Source organism: Natrix helvetica (genome assembly GCF_964273705.1).
Source record: "Natrix helvetica genome assembly, chromosome: 5".
NCBI classification, from domain to species: domain Eukaryota; kingdom Metazoa; phylum Chordata; class Lepidosauria; order Squamata; family Natricidae; genus Natrix; species Natrix helvetica.
In genome coordinates this window covers 50,376,732-50,401,828 of record NC_138551.1, presented here as the reverse complement: position 1 = coordinate 50,401,828, position 25,097 = coordinate 50,376,732, and the positions used below count along the sequence as shown (strand labels likewise).

The 25,097-nt window shown below is 37.6% G+C and overlaps 1 protein-coding gene across 1 annotated transcript in view; it reads right to left on the bottom strand.

The window, feature by feature from the left end:
- Positions 1–25,097, bottom strand: part of FBXW4 (F-box and WD repeat domain containing 4) — a 78,788-nt gene that overhangs the window by 42,613 nt on the left and 11,078 nt on the right. The window contains exon 5 of the mRNA XM_081953514.1: positions 23,042–23,136. Coding sequence (XP_081809640.1) covers positions 23,042–23,136 — 95 coding nt within the window. The remainder of the gene's footprint in view (positions 1–23,041; positions 23,137–25,097) is intronic.

Genomic DNA, 25,097 nt, shown 5'->3' with positions numbered 1-25,097 from the left:
TCGGACGCACCTGCGCACGCCAGCCAGCTGATTTTCAGCCTTCCGAAGGACCAAGGGAGGCCGTTTTCTCCCTACCCAGGCTTCAGGAAAGCCTCCGGAGCCTAGGGGGAATGAAAAACAGTCCCAACGGGCCAATCGGAACTTCCAGTTGGCCCGTTGGCCTGTTTTTTGCACTCCCCAGGCTCCAGAGGCTTTCCTGAAGCCTGGGGAGGACAAAAATGGCCTCCCCCAGCTCCCTGGACTTCCAAACAGAAGTTTGGAAACCCATTTCCAGCTTCTGGAGGACCTCCGGGGGGTGAGGGGAGGCCATTTTCACCCTCCGCAGGCTTTAGGAAAACCTCCGGAGCCTGGGGAGGGTGAGAACCCCCTCCCACACATGGCAGGGTCATGTGTGCATGCACAGGTGGGCAGGGCGCAATGAATTGTGGGTGTGGACACGCACCTGCACACAATAGCGCACACGTGCACAATTTTGGCACACCTTTACAAAAAGGTTCATTATTACCGTCCTGGGATTTTATGATTGTTGGAAACTTTTTTTAAAAATCATCATCAGTTTTATTCTTGAGATCTGTCTCATGAAAGAGTCAAACAAGATACCACCCCAAGCATGCAAGATGTATAAGAGAATCTATAAAACCGTTCCAGTTTTTATTGGACTTATTTTCAGTGCTATGCTGAACAAGATGAGGACAATTCTTGAAGAAAAAGCATAAAGTAAGTGGAATGCCAAGTGTCCTTCATAGCTTTGTCTCGTTCTTTCATAATTTTAAACTCCTTTTCTGCACCATATGCTTTCATAGACACCTAGTCATCAACTGGAATCGCAACTCCCTCACTGCCTTTTATTTTGCTATGCGAATTCTTGGAAATTTTAATCACTGATGCAATACACACACACACAATTTTGTTTGCATTTTCCATAGTAAAGATGTACATATTCCTCTATAAAACTGGCTAAGGAACAAAGACAAATCCCAATTCCCACTGATAAGATCTCATCATAAACAGTGTTCAGCTCATAATTTGTGTTCAGTTTGAAGATGTTCCTTTACCATGAAGATGTAGCAGTTGCGCATCAATTAAAAGAATGCAAGGAACCCTGTCAGCAAAATTTGATGGCAGTGGCTACATTGTCGAATTAGGAAAATCATCCAGGTAAGTAAAAGGAGCAGACTATGGTACACACTAAAAATGACGTCTCTATGTAGTATTAAAAACCTCTTATTGCTGGTTACACATTACAGTGAATTTTGATTTCTTACATACATTCTCCGCATATACAAGGGGAAAAAAACACAGTTTATAGTGACTCAATAATGCATACATCCTCTCTGTAGTAAGACTGCAGAGCGTAGGTACTTTCTACAATTTAAAAAGTGTGTCTATTTTGTTTTTCCACATTAATATAAGAACCACCAGAAATCAAATGGACCCCTCAAAATCAGGCTTCTTATGCTGACCTATTTCAAATATTCAAAAGTCACAAATATTATTTTAGCCTCCAAGAGCAAATTCAATAGAATGTACTTAGCTATTAGCTCCATCTGTTCACACAATCAGAAACATTCCTCTACACTAGGACATCTACAGTGCTGGAGTTTCTATCACCCTGGTGGTACCCACCGTTTTGATGTTGCTAATCATCTTCTGTGCATGCCCACCCCCCATAAATAACTGTAAGGAAGCTAAATCTAAAACTCTTCCCATTTAATTTCGCCTACCAAATTATCTAATTCATTAAGAATATTTATTGAAAAGCTGAAATTTATCACACCAATCATAATCCCATAAAATACTTAACAAACTACCATCAATATTCCACATTTAGTCAGGCAGATGGAGAAAATGATGTCATTTTAATCCAAGGAACTCTTGAATTGGACAGATTATCTTGACATTTCTAGTCTTGATATAGACCTGGATTTGACACAAAGTCAGCTTCGGAAATGCAGTATGTTACTTGTGGATTTTTTGGGTGGCATAATTGATTATAATGTTGCTAAAGCACTTCACTATGGTTCCACTTTTCTCTCTCAATTGCTAGATTCTGACAGTATTTAGATGAAGATTAGGTAAAAGGCAAAACAAGCATCAGGATGGTTCTTCTCAACCACTTGGGACTTGTCCCGAGGATCCTGCCATATTTGAAGTACATATGGGAAAGGTCCAGAATCAACAAGCAGTCTAGAAAGACAGCAGAACTTTATCTAACCCTATTATGTAGAAGTACAACTAAAGCAGACTCAAATAATCAATATACTGATTTAAACAAATTAGAGCTGCCCATTTTACAATACAGATGAACAAGCCAGAAACAAACATACTGAATATAAGTATATATACCAATAAAAGATAATATTTATAGCTCAAGATTGAACTGTGGGGTACTTTCCTTGTTTCTTGAATCTAGAAACAAACTAGATGAATTGTTATCTGGTTGGGAAATGAAATATCTGCAAGAAAACAACCAAGCTCACAGAGCACCAAGGCTCCCACATAAACATATGCTTGGATATAAAACATTCCATTTTCAACCCATAAAGCAAACAATGTTACCACCAGGGTTGAGTTAATCTCCATGCCACATGTCTGAAGGAATATTACTTAAGGTAAAAAGGCTCAGGGCCATTCACTTCCTTCAGGGAATGCTGTTCTCTGCAACAAAGAAAGAACAATTCCTAGGCTTCCTTGGATGACTTTTTTAGTAGTAGACAGGGGCTGGGGGCGACCCTGACAGTTCTGATGGGGCAAAAATCAATAGGTTGGCATGCTTTACACGTTCTCAAATTCCTTAACCAGAGATGGTATGGTTTATAATCGCCCCATTATCAGGGAACAAAGAAAAGCATATATGGCTTTTTTTTCAGCATAAACAAAGGACCCTTTTTGCAAGGAGACATTAACACTTCTTTCACCAAAGTTCCATTTTTCAAATTAATTCAGATTTTTGCAGGTTATAGATCTTGTGGATGTGTCCAAGGTATAGACAGAGATGACTTGTCCCTTGTCCATCCCTATTTATTATATACCCCACATACTCTGAACACATCCACAAGATATTTAACTCAGAGCCGTGATGATGCAGTGGTTAGAATGCAGTACTGCAGGCTAACTCACTGCTCACTCCAGGAATTCGATTCTGAGTGGCTCAAGGTTGACTCAGCTTTCCATCCTTCCGAGGTCAGTAAAATGAGGACCCAGACTGTTGGGGACAATATGCTGACTCTGTATACCACTTAAAGAGCACTGTAAAACACTGTGAAATGGTATATAAATCTAAGTGCTATTGATATATAGACCTAAGTATCAATCTAGATTTGGAGCTATATGTCTAAATTCTAAACAAATTCTAAAAGACACCCAAGGCTGCCCACCTACTGTATATAGGCCAGTGCAGAAACACATTGATAAAGCAGAATGGAATAAATGCTTGCATCGACCAATAGTGCTATATGGTTGGATTCTAAGAAGCAAGGATTCAAACAAGAGGTGTGCCATTAAACAGCTGCCCTCCACTTTGAAATTTCAGAATCAATCTTAAAAAAGAGACAAAAAATGAAAAGCAGCCTTGTAGTTATCTTCAAACAAACAGCTCCTTCCAATTATCCTTTTTTTCTTTATCTTTCTGGAGTGGGGAAAGGTAATAAGCACTGGCTCCTGATTCCTTTACTGAAGGAAATAATCTGCTGCTGATGGTTTTAAGCACCAAGCATTTGCTAATAAATCTTTAAAACATCCATCACTTCTATACAGTCCGCACTCCTCAGAGGAAATGGGCTTCTCTCTCCAATTAGCCAACCATGGAACAATCTTCATTTAACTTTTTTCAACAGGTGAAAAAGGTATTCGTAGCAAGCACTGCACTTTATGAGGTGGGGAGGAAAAAACCTAGGTTCATTAAATGTATTATAAGAAATATTTTCATATATACATACCCAAACAATGTGAACATCGCAGTGTAGGTATTACACCTGCTCTTTCAAAATTCATGAAGACATTACTTAGATTGAAATGACCCAGAATGAAAACACTCTATTTTTCCAAAACCTCTTTTCAAACAATCTCCTGCACCAATCTATACCAGCATTAGTAACTATTTCAAAATTATCAAAACATTTGTGAGTTTACGTTTCTCTCTGTTTGTCATAATGTCTTCCAAAGTTTCCCAGCAGAACCTAAAAGGCCCAACACCCAATTACTTCTTTTTCTAATTAATAATACTTCCTCTTTACATATTGTATCTTGTTTAAAATACCGTACAAGCATTTGACAACCATCCTGTATACAGGTTTGCTTATTTATTGTAGATGGACTCTAAGCAGCTCACAAGCAGCAAAATACCAAATTCTATACAGATAAATAGTAAGTAACATCAAAAGATATCATAACTATCAATATAGTCACAAAATGTAGCCCTATACATTATCAGACCCAACAAACTCTTCTGGATGCCAACAATAACGATGCAGTTCTTCTGTCAGGCAGAAGGATATTTCATAGGAGGACAGTTCCTGCACATATGCTGAGTCCCCTCTTCCTACACTTTTCAGCAGGTAGGAAATCTCATCAAACGCTTTCTGCAGGCATTTGTTCTTGGGCAAACAGATTATTTAATATTCTCAACAGAAAATGAAATAACAGGATTAAAAAAAAAAAAACCTAGAAACTTCACAGTTGAAATGACACTTGAACTTTCTGTACCACGCATGAAACTCTTAATCATTTATGCTGTATCACATCTAACTCAGAATCAGTTATGTGAATCGATTAGAGAAGAAAGCCTCTCTCCTTACTTTTACTGAAATTATAATGCATAGGTAAGAAGTAGGAACAGTACACACATTTTATTAAAGTTTTTTTAAACACGTGGCTCTTAACCATCTAATATTTAACTGCTTTGTAAGCGATTTTAATTGGGAAAAAAATCATTATGATGGCCTGTGCCATTTCAGATCTACAATTCTGGATTGTTGAGTTTACTTTCTGTATTTGAACTGGTTCTCTCTCCAAAAAAAATTAGAATGGTTATTAAGTTAAATGTTGTATTTAAAAACTGAGTTCCATGCAATAAACATGATAATATTTTGGTACTGTTTTCAGCTTCCTCTTCTTTTTTGTTTTGTCTGTTTGCTTTATACTTTTATTTCTTTTCACTTTCTATGTAAATTCTCCAGTTTTCCTGGAAAAGGAGAGGAAATGTAAATCTGAGGCTGTTGCTGTTCTTGTTGTGCTAAAAAATTATTTAACATAATGCCTAATCATTGCTGTCCTTTTTATTGTATATAACTCATGAAAGATAATTCTGATGAAATAGCTCGTTGCATGTACAAGAAAACTGCCATTATATAAATATGAATCCCATTCTTGACTTGTTACCCCTTTCCATTCTGTCCAAAACATTATAAAGAGATTCAGATACATGGCAATTTCAGGAACAAGATCTAAGCTATTCTCATATACATTGTAGTTTGTCAGAAGGTAGCTTCATTCTTATTATTTGTGATGTATTAAAATCCCCTTTATCTTATTTCATTTCTGAAGGCATGAGAAATGCTCAGGTATCCTGAATATTTTGTTTATATTTTTAAGTATTTTCTTCGGGATTATGATAAACTAATGGAAATCTTAGTATTTAGAACTTTAAAAAGCTCCAAAACTGAACTGTAGAACAAAACATATAAACTCTATAAACATAAAATATTGTGCACCTGTGTATATTAATCTGTAAACATTGATAGTTGAAGACTAGGTTTCTCTGTCCATTATTTTTAAATGTTTATAAGTGTATAAACTTAGATGAGGTATTTTTTTCTTTAAGAAAGCATTCTGTGAAGAGGCCCGGCACCCTCTTCCCCTAGTAATGAATCCTTGAAATGGAATGCCCTGCACACCAATTAGGAAGAAATGCTAATTTTCTCCAGTTGAGCACTCCCCATAGATGTATCTAATTTGTTTCAATGCTTTCATCTCTCCCCTCCATTGCATTTTCATTTAAAGGTTATGATCTGTTTGTGCCCTTCATGCTGCGCCCTGACAAGACACCCCTATGAGAGGGCTATGTGCCCCCTGCAACCTTTCTAACCTCTGTCTTGAACAAAAGTCAAAGCTTTTCCCCCTGCCCAATAGAGGGGCACAGGGGAGAACAAGCAGAAAAATGTGAAGAAAAAATAATCATTAATATAATCACAACGTTGCCACTTTCAATGAACTATTCCCTATTCTAGAACCAATGCAAGTTCTTCAAACATCACTGATGCTTACTTCTGCTTTCAAAAGAAATCAAACTATTTGCTTGCGATATAAATATGTCAGTGCTAAAAAAAAAATCTTTGAACAATCATCACAAACACATTATTTCCGGCATTAAAATACACTAGAGGATAAATGAAGTATGCATTCTCCTAAAAATAATCCAACGGAATTGGGAAGGGGGGGGGGGAGAATCTGGGAAGTTCAATTCCATAATCAAAGTAGATTATATTAATTTGCTTAATCAAATTCAATTTCCTTTCAGGACATGAAGCGTATACAAGAGTTGTGTTGCACCAGAGAAGGACCCCTCCTTCCTACAATTCTGTTCCCATAGTATTGAGACAAGACCTATGGTTGATCCACAAAGTTTACATTAGCATCAATAACATTTTCTCAATCAGATTTCCCAAAATATACTGAGATGCACGTTGTCTCCAATTCTGTCATCCTGACTAATAGCTATTGATAGAATTATTCACTATGAATTTATTTTCTAAGCCCTTATAAAGCTAGCAAAGTTAACAGCCACTACTGAGGCTATTAACTTTGCTAGTTTTATAACGGCTTAGAAAAAAAATCATAGTGGATACAGTGAACCACTGTGTCTATGCTCAACTATATCTTGGCCATGGGTCCAGGAACTGGAATATGAAGCAATGAATTGCCGAGCAGAATATAAAGAAGGGGAAATCTGCATGATAGACAGTAAGCCATGGTGCTGCATTTAAAATTCACTTCTAAATCTGCAAAAGCCCTACCCAGATCATCTTGTGAACTTTTAGAGGAACTGTCAACACACATATACTGTTTTTATTGTACAATGGTTACAAGCTAGCACAGTAGCACTGCAGCCTTGCAACAAAATTATTTGTAACAAAACAACTGTAACAGAATTATTTAAAAAGTCTGATAAATAAGAGACAGAGATGAAAAGCCCTCATCAGACATATTTATACACACCAGGAAAAAAAATGTTCTAATTAAAATCCCATTTTACTTTTGGCAGAAGTGCTTTTCTTCAAGATCCAAAGATAGTATGATCTATGCCAATAGTCACACCTCTATCTTTTTTTCTAGAAAAGTAGCAGAGAACTATTAAGAAGCCTTTTGGTTTCCACATTTTATACTTAAAGGTCCAGATAAGGATCTATCCTACACTCACTGTTCAGCAACAGGAACACTTGCTCTATATCTTATTCTGAAAGTGTTTTCTTCATTGCAAACTTTGAGGACTTTCTCCACTGAAGCTGTATTGTGTATATTTATATTTATTTATTCATATCCGCCTTTATTTTTACAAACAATATGTATGCTATATTGCCAAAAGTATTCGCTCACCTGCCTTTACTCGCATATGAACTTACTACAAGTGACATCCCATTCCTAATCCATAGGGTTCAATACATCCACCCTTTGCATCTATAACAGCTTCAACTCTTTTGGGAAGGCTGCCCACAAGGTTGAAGAGTGTGTTTATGGGAATTTTTGACCATTCTTCCAGAAGCGCATTTGTGAGGTCACACACGGATGAGTTTACGTGGCCTACCACTTCGTGGCTGAGTTGCAGTCATTCCCAAACACTTCCACATTCTTATAATACAGCTGACAGTTGACTGTGGAATATTTAGGAGCGAGGAAATTTCAAGAGTGCATTTGATGCACAGGTGGCATCCTATCACAGTTCAACGCTGGAATTCACTGAGCTCTTAAAACCTGACCCATTCTTTCACAAATGTTTGGAAAAACAGTCTGCAAGCCTAGGTACTTGATTTTATACACCTGTGGCCATGGAAGTGATTGGAAGACCTGATTCTGATTATTCGGATGGGTGAGCGAATACTTTTGGCAATATAGTGTATTACAAATAACTCAAGGCCAACACACCTTCCTTCTCCGATTTTCCCCACAATAACCACCGATGTACTAGGCAGGAGTGGGTTGTGGCCGGCTTTACTGCCAGTCCTCTTGTGCATGTGCTGGATGCATGCTTTGCTTGCATGCACACTTCAATTAAAATTGTTCCGCGCATCTGCAGAACTCAAAAACAAGATAAATGCGGCGATGGCAGTGACCGGGGAACCATTTGTGGGCGTGGCAGGCCTGGGTCGCTGCCACCCTGGCCGCCATACGATTACTAGTTCGGCCAAAACGGGCCGAACCGGTAGGAAGCCACCTCTGGTACCGGGTATGTATGTATATGACAGGGATGAATACAAGTAGGCAGGGTTAGACTCCTCTTGGGCAGGGTAAAGCAAACAAGTTGCTTTTCAATCTATTTAACAGATTTCTATCCCATAATTTCTTCCAGAGTTTAAAGCAATTTGTGTGAGCTTTTCAATATGTGCCCAGTAATAAAGGATACTGAAGTAGACTGGGGTAAGAGAAAATGTCTCAAAATCACCAATGAGCTTCCATAGCTGAAAGTGGATTTGAACTGGGTCTCCTCAACGTTGTTAACCCATCATTTAACATGAGAAAGAAAACATTCTATGGAATTCCTACAATTAGATGAACTAGATATGGCAAATTCAGAAACTAAATGGAAATCCTTTCAATGCTATTCAGCTTTATTTTCATTAAAGAAATGTTGTTCCTCATCTCTCTCCATTTGGTTAATAGGTAGTTTGTAGTAGTTTCAACATACACATTTTAATTACTGTAACTATCTATTAATGCAATTTTGTTTGCACGATTACATGTAGTCCTCAATTTACAACCACAATTGGGACCAGAATTTTCTTCATAAGTCATTGTGGTCATCAGCTAAGAACATGTGACCAGACCTGATTTCATGACCACTAATACAACAGTCGTAAATTGAGACACCAAGGTCTTAAGCTGAGTAACATGGTTGTAAGTGCAAGTCCAATTTAACCAATAGTGGGTTTCACCTTTTTTTTTTTACCAGAAACCAACAAAAAACATTGCAAACATTGCGATCACATGACCATGGGACACAGCAACCAGTTATAAATGTGAGCCAGTTGCCAAGTGCTATAACTGTGATCACAGGACTGTTAGGGCAGGTCAACAGTCATAAGTTTGAATTTAGGTCATAACTGACTTTTTCAAAAATTGACATTAATTTGAACCATGATTGCAACTGTAAATCAAGGACAGGTTGTACACTGAAAGCAGAAATATACTCTTGGCATCAGAAATTCAAGCACACAAAATTACTTTATTGGATTGTGGAATTAAGTATGATTCACTACAGCATCATCTTGCCATAAAAATATTGAAATTATCCAGTGCCCAAATTTCAATATAATATTCCCTCTCCCATTAATTTATACAAATACAAGCTTTTCCCTTTTCTCCCTGCTTTCTGTTGAGTTTGTAAATAAACATTTGAGTAGGAACAATACTTCCAGCAGATCTTACTGTCTTTCATTCATATACCTTTCCCCTAAAAATACGTTCTGTGAAAATACACAGACACACACAAACACACATATGCTCTTGTTTCTTCCTACACACAGAAGGTGCCAGCTTGGGAGATATTTAAGAATCCCATCAGTTCTCTTAGGTGCCCACTAACATATACAAAAGTGAAAATATATTGGATAGATATTTTGGGCTTATTCTTCTCAAGGAATTTTTTTTTTTGATTACTTATGTAAAATGCATGCCTGTTCCCTCCATTTACCAATACTCTTTAACAAAACAAGAGAAAAAGGAGGCAGAGATAGTAAAGGGATAGAAAGAGAAAGCAAAGGATGTATTTCAAAGTTTCTCCAAGAACTGAAAAGGAAAAGAAAAGCTGGGTCTGATGTGAAATCATAGAGGTCAAAGGTGGGCCTCCCTCTCTTGTGAGAAAACAGCAAATCAGGCCGGTTTATCAAACGATCATTTTCTTTTGAAACTGGGAGGCAGCAGCTGGGACAATTCTGCAGATGTGCTTGATGAGTTTGGGACAAAAATGGGCCACTCCTCTCCCCCTCCTCTTCTGAAGAGTTCCCAACAGGGTCTGCTTCTCCCTTCACTGCCTTCAGGACCCTCCCCTCCTTTCTTTGGCAGTCAGCTGAGGCCCCCACCCACTGATCTCTTTTGTATTCTTGGCCTTTAGACACTGGCAAAGCCCTTTATGAGACCCCAATCAAGACCCCCGTGTCACAGGTACCTAGTAGAGATACCAGGCTCTTTTCAAAGGAGGAACAACAAGGAAAATATGCTGAGCCTATTGTCCCCAAGCTACACTACAGAAGATGAAAGGGATTGGCCACCTTTTTGGCCAAGACTGTCTGCCAATCATTTCCACTTATTAAGGTCACAGTATTAAAAAAATGACATCTAATAAAAGATTCATTGGACCTTTATAAGCCACTGGACCAGGATGATATTGCAAGATACCATGGAATAGATTTATTTCTTTACCCAGCAACAGAGAGGTTTCTAAGGTTCAAAGGGTCCTGAGGAATAGAATGGGGCCTCTCCTATGATAGAGAGTCACATAAATAGCTGGCAGCAACACCCTTCAACTTTATTTATTTATGTATCGTTTGCTAGCTCCGATATTATTGGTTTCATAGGTCTTACAAACTCTGGACTGAAAAACAAAAATTACAAAATACAACACAATAAATACAATAAATAATAATAATAAACCATCTATCATAGCTGCCCAAATTCAACTAAGGGTCCAAAAGCCTGCCAGAGTAATACCAGTTTGTTTCTAGAAAAAGGGAATTGGAGTAGGCCAGTGTGTGATGGTCACCATGCGGGACTGTTAATTGATGTACACATGTGCCTTGTAAGCAGAGAGGAGACACAGCAGGTCCCCTTTACATAACCATACTAGACAAGCAGGTTCTATTTCGAAAGAAATTTAAAACAGTAGTTCAAAGCTATCATACTGATTGGGCCTTCCTCAAATCCATTCAAAGGATCATCAATTATTTTATACTACTGTTAAGTGACCAAAGTTTCCATCAAGATTAAAGAAACCCATAGAGAGACAAAAACAGAAATAAGCAAAGCCTCATAACATGAACCTTATATACATACCCGCAAACATCCCTTATTCAAAGTATTACTGACTCCTTCAATACCTAGATCAGATAGACAGTAATCCGTTTCCATCAAATATGAATATCAATAAGTCCCTGGATCCACTTACATTCATAAAGTTATAAGAGGCAGCTTTAACTTGTCAGGCAACACCAAGCCAGGTCCTTTAGACTTCTGTTTATCATAAATAAAGAATTCCTTCTACCTGTTTCTTTTTACCAACATAAGCACCTAAGCAATCTTGAATGCCACAAGTTTTTTAAAGTTAAGTATAGATCAGGATTTCTGGTTTGTCTTTTCCAGATAAGTCAGGAATCAGAATCATAGCTTCATGTTCTGGTTTCTCTAAGGATTAGAAAGATTCTCCCACAGAATTATTTATGCACCAGAAAATAAATTTCCCCCTGGAAAATGTACAATGCCTCCACATTGTTCAGCAACATCGTACCACTAAAGATATAACAGCAAAAAACTATAACATATCATCAAAGAAAAAGACACTCCATAAGATTTGCTCAAGGTAAACAGATGAAAACATTATTTAGAGAATTAGCTTTCAGAGAAAGTTATCACCATGGCAGAATAAGAATGCATATTCCCTGCATCCTACATTAATCACCAGGCAGGGTAGCTTTAATAGCAGTTCTGCAATTCAATACAGCTAGCACCTGGAGAGACAGAGGCTGGCAGCTTTCACCTCCTTGTTACTATAAGTGCTTGCAATACTGATCCGGTTTCCTAGAACTGATGCAACATGTAGGCTACTAAAGTAATTTGGTCACATAGCACAACTAACTTACCTTCTTCGGAGGGCAAGTGCTATCACATCTCAGTCAAGAGGTGAAGATAAAAAAGGTATAATGTACATTCTTAAGTATAATGTACATACTTAGCATCACACTGTATCTTCAAAGTCTCTTGGTTTACACTGGTCTCAACTATAACTTCAGAATACAGTGTATACCCAATTCTTAATATATGCTGTAAAAAAGGTGTATAGAATCCTTTTTTACAATTATTTAAATATGTTGCTGTTTGTACTACAACGTTTACATGATGGACAGATAAAACAGACTGCATTTCTATTCTTCAAAAAAGAAGTTATGTAATTCTTCTAAAGTTGGGTCTTCTTTCAGGTCTCAGACATAAAACACATATGAAAATATGATAGATTATTAAGTCAGAAAGAAAGAACTACATGCTATGGGCTGCCACTTAAATCTTTGGACTAGTTCCCCCCCTCTCCCAACTCAGGTATTTCCATTGAGCACACTATGTCCTGCTCCTGCTTTCAAAAAGGATGGACTGTTTTGTATGACATAATCTGCTACAGATTATGAAGATGATCAAATTCTTGAGCCAATTTAACACATCAAACCCCAATTCTATCATTCCACGAACTCCCTTTAATAATACAGTATGTCCCCACCCACCTAGCCATGTACCCTCTCAGAAACTCAGCTCCTTCCAGAGTTTTAACAAGAGAACTCAAAAGTAAAGAGAAATAGGACATATGGTGCTATTAGGAATGCTCCATACTTGTCTTCCACTTCCCTTATAGTTTCTTTACTGCCCTAAATTCTTGTTTAAAGCATGAAGGTTGTCCAATGTTCATGCATGCAAAGCAATCACAAATCAAATGGACCTCAAGAGTCTTTGAAGAGCAGAGATGAGAGGAAAAAGGCAAGGAACATGGATAACTTTAATAGTAGGAAAGTAGCTAGCATCCAGAGCTACCTTGGTACCTGGGCAGATTTGTTGTGAATTATCTTTGTACTCACATTTTAGTCTTCTGGCTAATATAATATAACCATATGCTAAATTTAAAAAAAACCTGAACATTTGTCAGGTCTCTGCCCCCCTCAGAGTTTTAAACAAACAAACTATGATTGCTATTGTACTTGACTAGAAAAACAGCTTTGCATGACTTCGGTCATGAAAGGCCTGGTTGCTGAAAAACAAACCCTTAATTTAAATGTTAATGAAAGTGCTGTGGAGACATCAGAAGGCTTCATTTTTTTGCAAAAGCACCATGAGTAGTAGAATTTATGGCCTCTCTTGCCTCCTGTCTCGTAATCCCTGCTTCTTCAACCAGCAAAAGTTTTTTTTTAAAGGAAGGCTAATTTTAACATTAACTCCACAGTTCCATTCTGGGATGCAATTGCTAAATTATCTGCTGGCAGGGCACTGATCAAAGGTGGAAAAACAAAGGCATGCTGCACAGTTAAGCAAAAGTAAACAGCGACCATGGCCCAGGAAAATTACCTTCTTCATTCTTCCCCTTGGATGTTTGAAAAATGAAGGGAAAAGATCACTGACTGGAAATGGAAACCTGCAGTCCTATGGCTGAAATGTAATCAAGGTGACAAGAAAAACTAATATGGGCATTTTCTCCTTATGGTATAAGATATGGGTTTCTCACCTAACCTTTCAGGAAGCACCTCCGCCCTTGGAAGTAATTAAAATCTTAGAAAGTACAAAACCCGGGGGGGGGGGGGACCAGGAGAATCAAAATAAAAAAGAAGAATTATACATTTCCACTAAGTGACATTTCTCATCTACTTTCTACGAAGGAAATCTATTAAATTATATAACTATTCTGATACAACAGAAGTTCTAATTATTTTCCTCCTGTTAACTGGCTCAATGAAAAAAATTGATTATATTGAAAAATCATGAATCAATGCAGCCTTCAAATATTCAGAATCAGATTATTTAATATTCAGCAAGATAACTCGCTCGTTACCTGTCTTTAAAGTCTTCGGGGCTTCCGCACACAGCGTGTACAGCACCTGTGCAATGCTCCGCTGAGCAGCTGGAGCATCGTAGAGGCTCGCGGAGGCATTGTTAAACAGTACAGCGCATGCATGTACGCTGCACACGCACACGCTGCACATATCCATGTGGACAACGCTGGCCCCATTCCAACCGTACTGATTGGAATGGGATCCGGAACCCACCACTGGGGGGGGGGGCATGATATTTTGCCATGTCAAGATAAAGTGAATTCTGTAATCCTGTTAAAAGCTGCCCCATATAGTAATAAGCCATGAGCAGTGGATTCAATACCACTCCATGTCACTAAGTCATAACTAGGCAGCCTAAGGTACTGTTTTATACCTGCCGTCTGGTACAACAGATAGTGGAACATTAAGTTGAACTAATATCAAAATCCTACTGTTAATGGAAATTGTTAGCATTTAAATATCCTACAGGTTTGGGAGAGGAAGGTCAGCTACTTAAGAAAACACATTTGGGTGGCTGAGATAGATCAAAATGTCTTTCCATGTACAGCACATATTGTGTCAGTACTTTTTGGTCTCTTAGAAAAAGGAGTCTCTTTCTGGAGAACCCACAGAAATGCAGCTACTCAGGTAGATTATCTCCTCCATCTAGCACTAAAATTATCTGCTAGGCAGAAAATTGAACTTTAATTAGCAAGAAAGAAAATAAGTAAGATGGAAACTTTATTTCAATCTTAATTACATGGACACCACGGCAGAGGATTGTGCTTGAGACACAGTGGGGAACTTCAAAGATGCTTCAAAATGTGTGGATTTGTAGGGAATCAGGTTGTTCTGATGGTCAACCACAGAATTTGTGTAAAAATTGTATGATATAGGTAGTCCTTATGAGCACAATTGAGTCCAAATTTCTATTGCTAAACGAGACAGTTATTAAAAGATTGCCCCATTTACAACCTTTTTTGCCACAGTTGTTAAATGAATCACTGCAGTTGTTAAGTTAGTAATATGGTTGTTAAGTGAAAGAAGGTTGCAAAAGGTGATCACAACACCTGAGGACACTGCAACATCATAAATATGAGTCAATTGCTAAGTGTCTGAATATTGATCACATGACCATAGAGATGCTTTAACAGTTGTATGTGGTAAAAAAATGTCATAAATCACTTTTTTCAGTGCCATTGTAACTTCAAACAGTCACTAAATAAATTATAGGAGATGACCAAGCTGAGCCCAAGGGAGGGTTGAAATGCATCATCAGTCATGAGTCCCTTCGTGCCCACAAGAGATATAATTCCAGACCATCTTGAATTCCTTTCAGTTTTATCTACCGCCAATTTGCTTTGAAAGTCAGATTCTTGTAGAGAACTTAAAGCTTGAAATAAATATTTATACTCATTTGAACTGCCTGGATCTTCTGATTTCCCCAGCACTTGACATGAACTGTTGTATCTCAAGGACTACCTGTATTGTGATGGTGTTAGTGTGCAGCCTTGTCTAATTCTCCTTATTGAGAGGATTGCTTTAATTAAACGCCTTGTGGGGTAAATTAAACTTAGAATTTTCAGCTAGCAGATATCTCAGGAGATAGATACCCATCTACGGTGGAATTGGCAAGTTTCTCCCATAGTCTAACTCTCAATATCGAATCAAAAGTAGACCTAAAGTCAATAAAAAACAGCCTCTAAAGCAGATCCTGCTCTAGCCACATACTTCTCTGCTAGATGTCTAGGGGGACTCATTACTTTAGTTTCCTCTACATGGAGGTAGGTTATACAAAGAAAATGCAGATAGAAATGTTCTTATAGACCTTACTAAGCTTGTGGTACTATAAATCACAAGGGTTCAGAATATTAGGACAGAAGTTGGGGTTTTTTTTTTCTTCTTGGAGGTTACACTTTAAGAAATTTTCAGCATCATAATGCTACACAGATAAAGACAGATTAAGAGCACAATTGTCAGCCACTTTTTTAAAAGTGTTGTCAAGCTGAATAAGCTCATGCTTATTTTTAAATCTAAGTCATCCATAAGCAAGAGAAGCATGGAGATAAAAACTATACCACCAAAAATCACTGCTTTGCTATTGAATTTTGGCAGTGCAATTTGGAATCTTCAAAAATGTGACTCAATACATTTGGCAAGCTGTGCTGTAATTTAATTCTCTTAACACAATAGCCCATAAAACAGAATAGTGTGTTCTCTTATTAAATGGTTAAAAGCATATTATAAAACTGAAGACATAACCAAAGGCAAGCCTTAATAGTGTAGGGCATGATGAAAATTAGACACAAGTAGCCCTAGTAAACTGAAAAGCTAGATCTTTAGTCTTTTACTGCCTCTTTCCATCTGTCCCATAGATATCAAGGAGGCAACCAAGCTTATCTTGTATGATAGTGCACATTTTGGTATTCAAGACGCTTTTGATTTCAACCCTGCACAGAGGTATACTTGTTACTACTATAAAAGAATTAGGTTACTGAAGTGCTTGAAGTGCTAGCCCAAATCCTTAGAATTCTAAAATATCGTAAGAAAAAAAAAGAACAGTCACAGCGCATATCAGCAATTTTGAATTAATGCAAATGTATGCTCCATTATACAGGCAATAATTCCTTGTTTAAAATATGTGTCTATGCAGAGCAAAGAAGTTCAGGAATCTAAAACCAGACTAGGATATTTAGCCACCTTGAAATTATTTTTACTCAAAGACTTAAAAGTTGGATGAAGAAAAAGTCTTGCTCCCCACCCCACAAACTGTTTCTTCTTTCTAGAATAGCAACCGTAAGGTTTGGTTTTGTTTGGGGTTTTTTTTTTTTTTTTTTTGGAACTGGCAGGTTTATAGGTTAACTGACACCTTCTCTCTCTGGAATTTTAATTAACTTCTCCCATCATTAATATGTTAAGGAGCTAAGGTTCTATTATATAGGGTCAGCAGTGTGTTTCAGGCCTTGCTATATCAGCCATCAAATTGAAGAATTAATGACGTGGCTAATCGTCTCTAATACTGGGGGTGGGAAGGAAAAAAGAAATGCGGTGGGATCAGCCTTCTCATAAAACAAGCAAGTGATCCAAACCTGGTGGCTGATGGAGAAGCCACTCTGCAAGCTTCCATTTATCACCCAGTGGGGGGAAAAACACACTAGGTAAATATTGTGACAGAGAGTGTGTGTTCACTCCAGGGAGAGACGTTAGTGTTCTGACAAGAGGCCAGCCCTGCAGGTCATCACTTAGGAAGATAAAACAGTGTGCAGTACAAGAGCACGCCCAGTAATAGCAATTCACTCAGTGCTTACCACCTGAAACTCTAGAAGGAGCGCTGAACAAGCAGCTCAAAGATTCTTAATATTGTGCAGCTAATAAAAAAAAAATCTGTTAAATGACTGTGTTCACTGTTGGGGCTGGAAATATTGAGCTGCTCTGTTAGTTTCTAACTCTATTTTCAAAATAAAACGTCAAACAGTGCTCACTTGCCGTAGTAGAATGGAAAGAAACAGGTCTCCCTTACATGCTCATTACTTCGAATTACTGTGGAGTGCATTAGGAAGCAAATGATTTAATTTGGGCACCACTTGGCTCCAAATGTACAATGGGCAATGTAGAATTAAAATTACAGAATAAAAATAAAATTTCATATAATTATGAAAAACAGAAATAAGCAACCATCCTAACCCAAGGTCTGGGAGAAAAGCCAGGCCTTTAAGCCTTTTCAGAATGCCAGCAGTCACGTGGAGTCACGTAGATTTCAAGAGAAATCTCATTCCAGAGTTCAGGCATGCAACACTGAAGGGACTTTTCTAACCCAGAATACATCAACTATGTCTAATTTAACAGCCAGACAGATAGGACAGGAGTTGGGGGTCCTTCAAATAACCAGGCTCTGTCTGTGCCATAAGTAAGGACAATGCTAGATTTAGCAGCACACAAATTTAATACATAAATAATAATATACCAAAATACAGAATAGAAAAAAATGTTCTGATAGCCCAACTATTGAGTTCAGGATATTTCATTGTTTTAATTTGCCAACATTAATTTAGGCTTTAAAAATTCTACTTCAGATATTGCTCCAAATTTAAAACTCTTCATTAAAAAATTGACTTTGAAAGACATTGCAATTCAAAATAAAAAATGAGATACACTATTCAAGCTGCAGTTATTGTTTTTTTGCATAACAATTCTTTTACCTGGTTTCCATGGTAGAACGCATACTATTATAACAGAAATGCAAAAATTAAAACCACGTACCAAAAAAATTGAATTTCCTTTAGAGCTTATTTGTTATATACCAGACTATGTTCACAGAAATCTAGTTATAATATTAAATATACTCCCATGTATTTTACTAATAATGTTCAACTGCATGATGTACTTACAACATTCCACACCCGCCTATTTTCCTCGGTAGAGTCTGTTAAGACTGCTGAAAGGATGAAGGGTCATGGGTCATGGTCATTATTTTTCTGGTTTTCCTATCCAGGACTTTTAGTTCTATTTGAGTCTCGTCTACCATTCCAGCTGTGTATCTGATGACTGGAATTGCCCAAATGTTAATTGCTTTGATGGCATTTCCTTAACTGAGTTTGGATTTTAGTCGCAGTTCATCTTCACTGTGCTGATTATTTCTTGATCTTGCCCCTTTGCCCCTTTCTCCACCACTCTCATGGCTATTGCTACACGTCGTTTTATTTAAGCTTCCTTTTTACTCTTATTCACCTCCTTAATCCAAACTACATTCTTGTTGCATTTCTTTGAGTTGTATCATGGAAGTGCCCAGAACTGTACTGATCTTCCATTTTGTTGACGTCTGTTTGCCTTTTTAACTTGTTTGTTGATTTCATCTCCAAGGTATTATTATTATCATCTTGGTTTTCTTATTCTTTAGGAATTCTAATCTAAATGACAGCCCCTACACCCGTGATGGCGAACCTATGGCACGCGTGTCACAGGTGACACACCGAGCCCTGTCTGCGGGCATGTCAGCCGTCATGCCAGTACAGCTCCACCATGCATGCACACGCACCTCCCGCCAACCAACTGGTTTTCGGGTCTCTGCTGTGCATGTGCGAGGGGGGGCAGCGCATGCGGGGAACACATGCGTGCATGCACAGGGTGTGTGTAGGGGCCTCTCACATTGCATTTTCGGGGTTTGTAAGTGTGTGTGAACCCCTGCGCACCCTGCTTTGGGCCTGGAAGGCCTCCTGCACCAACCGGGAAGTCAAAACAGGGCGCGAGGATGCTGCGCAAGTCATCCCCTCCCCCGCATCCTGTTTTGGGCCTGGAAAGTCTCCTGCACAATCCTGGAAGTAAAAAATGGCCGAGGGGGGTGAAGCGCATGCGCAGGGATGCACGCTCATGCGCAGGAGCACTCGCATTGCATTTTGGGTTCTGTGTGGGCACGCTTTGGGCACCTGGCACCAAAAAGGTTACCCACCACTGCCCTACACTATATTTTTACTGATTTTGCAGTTGTGTCTTCCACTCCTTGATACTTAGTGTCAAAGAAGAAAATCATTTCTCCCCAACATTCTGTCCCTCCTAACTGCTTTGCAAAAAATAAAATGACATTAAAATTTAAAAACATTGTTCTAGTTTGCTCTCTTGATCACAAGCTCCCAATTACCTCTCCTCTTTCTGCCTCCGTGTTCCCTGGAACTAAGCTATTGATTGATCATTTAACCGAGGAAACAGTTCCCAACTATAAGGCACCCCCATTACAAAGTCCATATGCTCAACAAATAGGGTTGCCAGGTGTCCACTATTTGAGCGGACAGTCCACTTTTTTCACATTATGTTCACTATTTTTTTTCACAAAATAGTGGACATTTTTTTTATTCAAAAGCTTTATGATGAAATGGTACGTAATCTAAAGCTGTACAGTCTAAGAGAATAAGGATAGGAGAATCGCGTTTTGTCTTTTTTTTTTTCATAAGTTAGAATGAGACAAAGATCGAATATCCATTGAACTCGATTCTCCGAAAAAATTATTAATCATACTCAATTGTTTCACAAGACATTTAATAAAAGTATATAAAATTATTTACATATTATTTTTCTTAACTCGCATTTACCTATGATTTTTATGTTATACTTTTTTCTTAGTTGGATAGGGATGTTTTGGAACACTCAATAACGTATCATCATTTGAGGTTCAATGAGTACCAGCCTCAATATGTTGAGCGCGAATTTGTCAAACCAAAGATTTCGTTGAAGCATTATAAACATAAAAGCTAATCATTGTTTTTATGTAAATACTATTTTGCTGTTTGTAAGAAAATATATAATTTAATTGTAATTTTTTTTAAAAAAATTACTACTTAACACACACACCCCGGCTTGTCCGCTATTTTTTGGAAGCAGACCTGGCAACCCTATCAACAAACAAGCAAGCATACAATCTAGCATAAAACACCTAGCCTCACCCATTTTGCCAAACAAATGCAACTGATCAGTTTCACCAATTTAATAGCTCCTTCTTAAAACCTGCCATTCCTGTAAGTCTCTGGCTGTAAACTCCCAGCTGCCTCTTCTTTTTTCAAAGAGAAACGACTTCTATGAGACACAGTAAGCGCACACAAAATTAAATGTAAATAAATATAGTGATATAAACTCCTGAGCTCACAATTTGTGAGGAGTCCTGAACAAGCTTGCCACCTCGTCTTAACAAGCAATAGCAACTGTCACATGGCACTGCAGCAGTGCAGATTGAGTGGAAACACCAGCCACCTTCCCTCCTACAATAAGGCAAGTGGCAAGCTTGAGCTTTTTCCCCTGGAATAGCACGCAGTCCTTCCTTAGTCTTATAGTGGTAGCCAACCTGCTCCATACCCCACAGCTTCCAATGCACAAGAGGCATTTCCTGCTTCCCTCCAAAACAGGTTGTATGTTCTGCTTGAGCAGCGGGTTGGACTATAAGACCTCCAAGGTCCCTTCCAACTCTGTTACTGAATTATTGCATCCTTCCTCTCTCCCAAAAAGACTTAATTAATATCTATTGAGTTTTGGGCTGTATAAGGTCTAGGATCATTATAACTGTATAAACATTTCAATTTAATTAATAACTAAAGTTTCAGTAAGTTCAGAATACAACCGGAGAAGGAAATAATGGGGAAATCATGAAAAAGAAGGGGCTATGTAGAATCTTTTTGCTTAATGTCTTTCCTTTTTTTGCACTAGTCCAATCTGGATGACTTTGGGCTAGTTATTCCCTCTCAGGCCTAAGAGGGAGGCAATGGCAAACCACTTCTAACAACGCTGGAGGCAGTTGCCAAGAGTCAAAAATGACTTGGTGGAACAACTTTGAACTGGGCATGTGGCAAATTATTATATTTTCGGTTCCTATATTTTAACTAAGAAATTTGTGAAAACTTCAACAATTGTTATTTCATTTATTTGCAATTTAATCATCTTCTTAGCTTGGGGAGCAAAAAGTGTTTAGGAAAAGTTGCACAAAACAAAATTTTCTCACATACTGTAGCATGTTGGAAATTAGAATGGATACTGTTCAACAGTAATTCTGTCAGCTTAAGAAATACAGAATGCAAAATCTATACATAGAGGCTATTGTAATTAATACTGGTTTATTAGAGGCTATTGCAATTAATACTGATGTTTATTAATAATGTGATACTTAGTATCGCAATATTCTGAGATCAAATAGTACAAATGCAATTTTTCGTTTCATGCTATTTTTGACTTTCATCTTCTTAGCAAGGCTCTGTATTTGTACTTTACATAATCCAATATTTGGACAGTGCAGTACATTATAATACCAATATGATACCAATTAGAAATGGAATTGATACACGCAGATCCCATTTCCAAGGATCCTCTGTATACGGGGGCATATTGAATACAGCACTGAACTTCATGCCTCTGTAATATAAGAATTAAATGTTACAGAATGCATAGCATCATAATTGGGAAGAAACAGAAAGAGCTTGAAAGATCACATGTGTTTTCAATGATAATGAGAACAGGGGCTACAAGAATAGTGCTGGAATTTTGAAAGTAAGCAAGACTGTGCTTTTTATTCAATCAAAAGGTGTGCTCACATCAAAATATGCAGAAATGAAAATAAAACTATTTGGATGGTTATTCACTGTTGAAGGTATATATGGAACCTTTGGCCTTCTAAAAAAAAAAAGCTTGGTGAGCCACACCACTCATTCAAAGGCTGAAAGCAGAAGAAAATCACAACTTCCTTATCCATAAATCCTTTAGAAACAGTATCAGGAATCAGATTACTGCCTAAAGCAAATCCAATACTACTCCTAAACACCAACAAATAAATAAACTTAATCGAAGGGATCTAAAAAATATGGGGAAGTAAAAGAAAAAGTGCACGAGGACCATGAAATTGTGAAGATGTAATGCATTGTGCAAGTGAGTCAGATGGTTCAATAATGGGAGGGAAATGGAGTACAAAACTCAGTATTCATAGTTTCCCCATATTTAATCTTATTTCATAAATTATTCTGAATATGTATGGCTCTTACATATGTATGGCTCTTACGTGTATTATATGAAGGTTAGATTTGCTGTTATTAAGAGAGTCCACTCCTAACTTTGAATGGCTACATAATAAAGTTTTTGAAAAAGGCTGAAATAAAAACTGATTTTGTAGTTTCAAGTAAGAAGCAGAACTGACTGCTTGGTCATTTGTTTAACCCAGTGTTTCTCAAACTTGGTCGCCAAGTTTGAGAAACACTGGTTTAACCTATTTAACAACTATTGTATATCTATTCTCACCTCCACCTCAAATGAAATCAATCAATCAATAAAATAAAACCACCACTTTCCACTTCTCAAATCTTAGGGTTCCGTTCAGTCAGGAAAAATATATACTGGAATATTATTCAAACCACTTGCATCTTTTTTTCTGCACATATAACTACAAAATAAGGTCTTTGAGTCATGACACAAAATTTTAAACTTCTTCTTATTGTATGATAGGCAACTCCATGAACAAAAAACATGACATTGGATGCGAAGTATCCATATATTGAAGAGAGATTTTTCAATGTGCTTTTTGTTACCTTAATAATGGACTAATAGCGATAGACCAGACCCGGTCTTCTGTCTGTATTGTATGCAGACATTGCCCAGCCCTGCCCGATGACAAGGACCAAACCTGAAGAGGGAAAAAGAATGAATAAGGCATAATAAGATGGATGTAGTAATAGTTGTTGTGTTGAAAAAGAAAATTCCTCCCAATGAGATATTTTGAACACATTCTTAAATTAATGTAAAACCTACATTCTATTATTTCAGTTACAAGATTTTAGGAGAATAACTTTGTTTATAGCAATGAAATAACAGAATGCCATACGCTATTGAGGAACAGAGTATATTAATCTGCATTGCAGAACCTGTTTCAAATTCCAAAATTTCTCTTCACCCTCCAAAATTGATATTCTACTTTTCAATGCTAAGATCTGGTCCTCACTCATTTATCCTCACTCCCCTCCCATTCAAAATCTTAAGGGTATTCAAGGGGGCATATTGTTTGTGTTTGTTTGTTGACATTGATAATGCTTAGGATTGCAGACTATTCAGTGTCAGTGAGGAATTTGGCACCTAGTGTCAGCAAAAGCAGCAGAAAAAACTTAGCTCTTTTAATGCATCCCTATCTCATAGAGGTTAAAAATATTGCTAGGAGCATGCTATCTGGTGCCTATCAATGTGGAATGTGCATTAGCAGCTACTCAAAGCTCAACCCTAATCAACACTCACTATCCTTCCAAAGCACCCAATGCACTTACAGCTCCCATTAGGGGACCTAATAGGGATTCCCTTCAAGTTAGGAGTTAACACAAGGAAAATGTCAGGGTAAAAATAAAAGCAATTCTCTGCTCACGAGGAACAGGCTTGAAGAGTGTTAGTTGAGCCAGATTCCATTTCAGCCTTGGAAAAAAAAACAATGAAGACAATTAAAGGAAAATTCTATATGACTTTCAAAATGCCCCCAAGGTCATGGGATGCCTTCAACTTCAGAATAACAGAGCAAGCACGCTGGACCCTACAGAATTCTGCATAGTGGAATATCCACCATAATTATATAGTTATCTATCTTCTCATAAACACTTAGTGCGCATTTTTACAGTTCTATTAAGTCAGTAAAATCCTCCAAGACAAACTGCGACGTAGAAGATGCCCCATATCAAAATATGCTGTCTTGAGACAAGTTCCACAGTCCTATTGAGTCATGTTTCTATATGGATATGTGGTTTGGGTCACTGTCCTATTTCATATTAATGCTGTAACAGTATCACATATTATATTTATGCTTTTTACAACAGCTTCTGGGGATAAATGTAGAAACTTCTAAATTACATAGAACTGTTTTTCAGTAAGTGCAGAAAATATTTCTGGCCTATATATAGAAAATAATAAAAATAAATCCTTGTTCTAAAAATAATCATCTCAATGCATTGGGAGGAGAAATAGAGAGAAGGAAATTGGAAAAAAATGAAGAAAATATTTTGCAACTCTTCCTCTTGCTCTCTGCTCCCCTTCATAGTTTCACCAGTGCAGACCTAAAACCTAAAACATCACGTGTTCTCAAAGTTTTTGGACTATACAAATCTCTTAAGATATACAATACAATACAATAGCAGAGTTGGAAGGGACCTTGGAAGTCTTCTAGTCCAACCCCCTGCCTAGGCAGGAAACCCTATACCATTTCAGACAAATGGCTATCCAACATCTTCTTAAAAACTTCCAGTGTTGGGGCATTCACAACTTCTGGAGGCAAGCTGTTCCACTGATTAATTGTTCTAACTGTCAGGAAGTTTCTCTTCAGTTCTAAGTTGCTTCTCTCCTTGATTATTTTCCACCCATTGATGCTGTAGACATTGTAGCATATTATGAGTGTCACAGTTACACAGTTACACAGTTACACAGTTATGAATGTATAAATACATTCATACTGTTATAATTTAAAGAAAATGATCATATTGCCATCTTGATCCAGTACTTTTCCTTTAGTTGAGAAAAATACTGGATTTTTTTAAAAAAACAAGCTAGATATTTTCTGTTAATAAACGTATTACAACATTGATCTCACACATAAAATAGACGCATACACTTCCA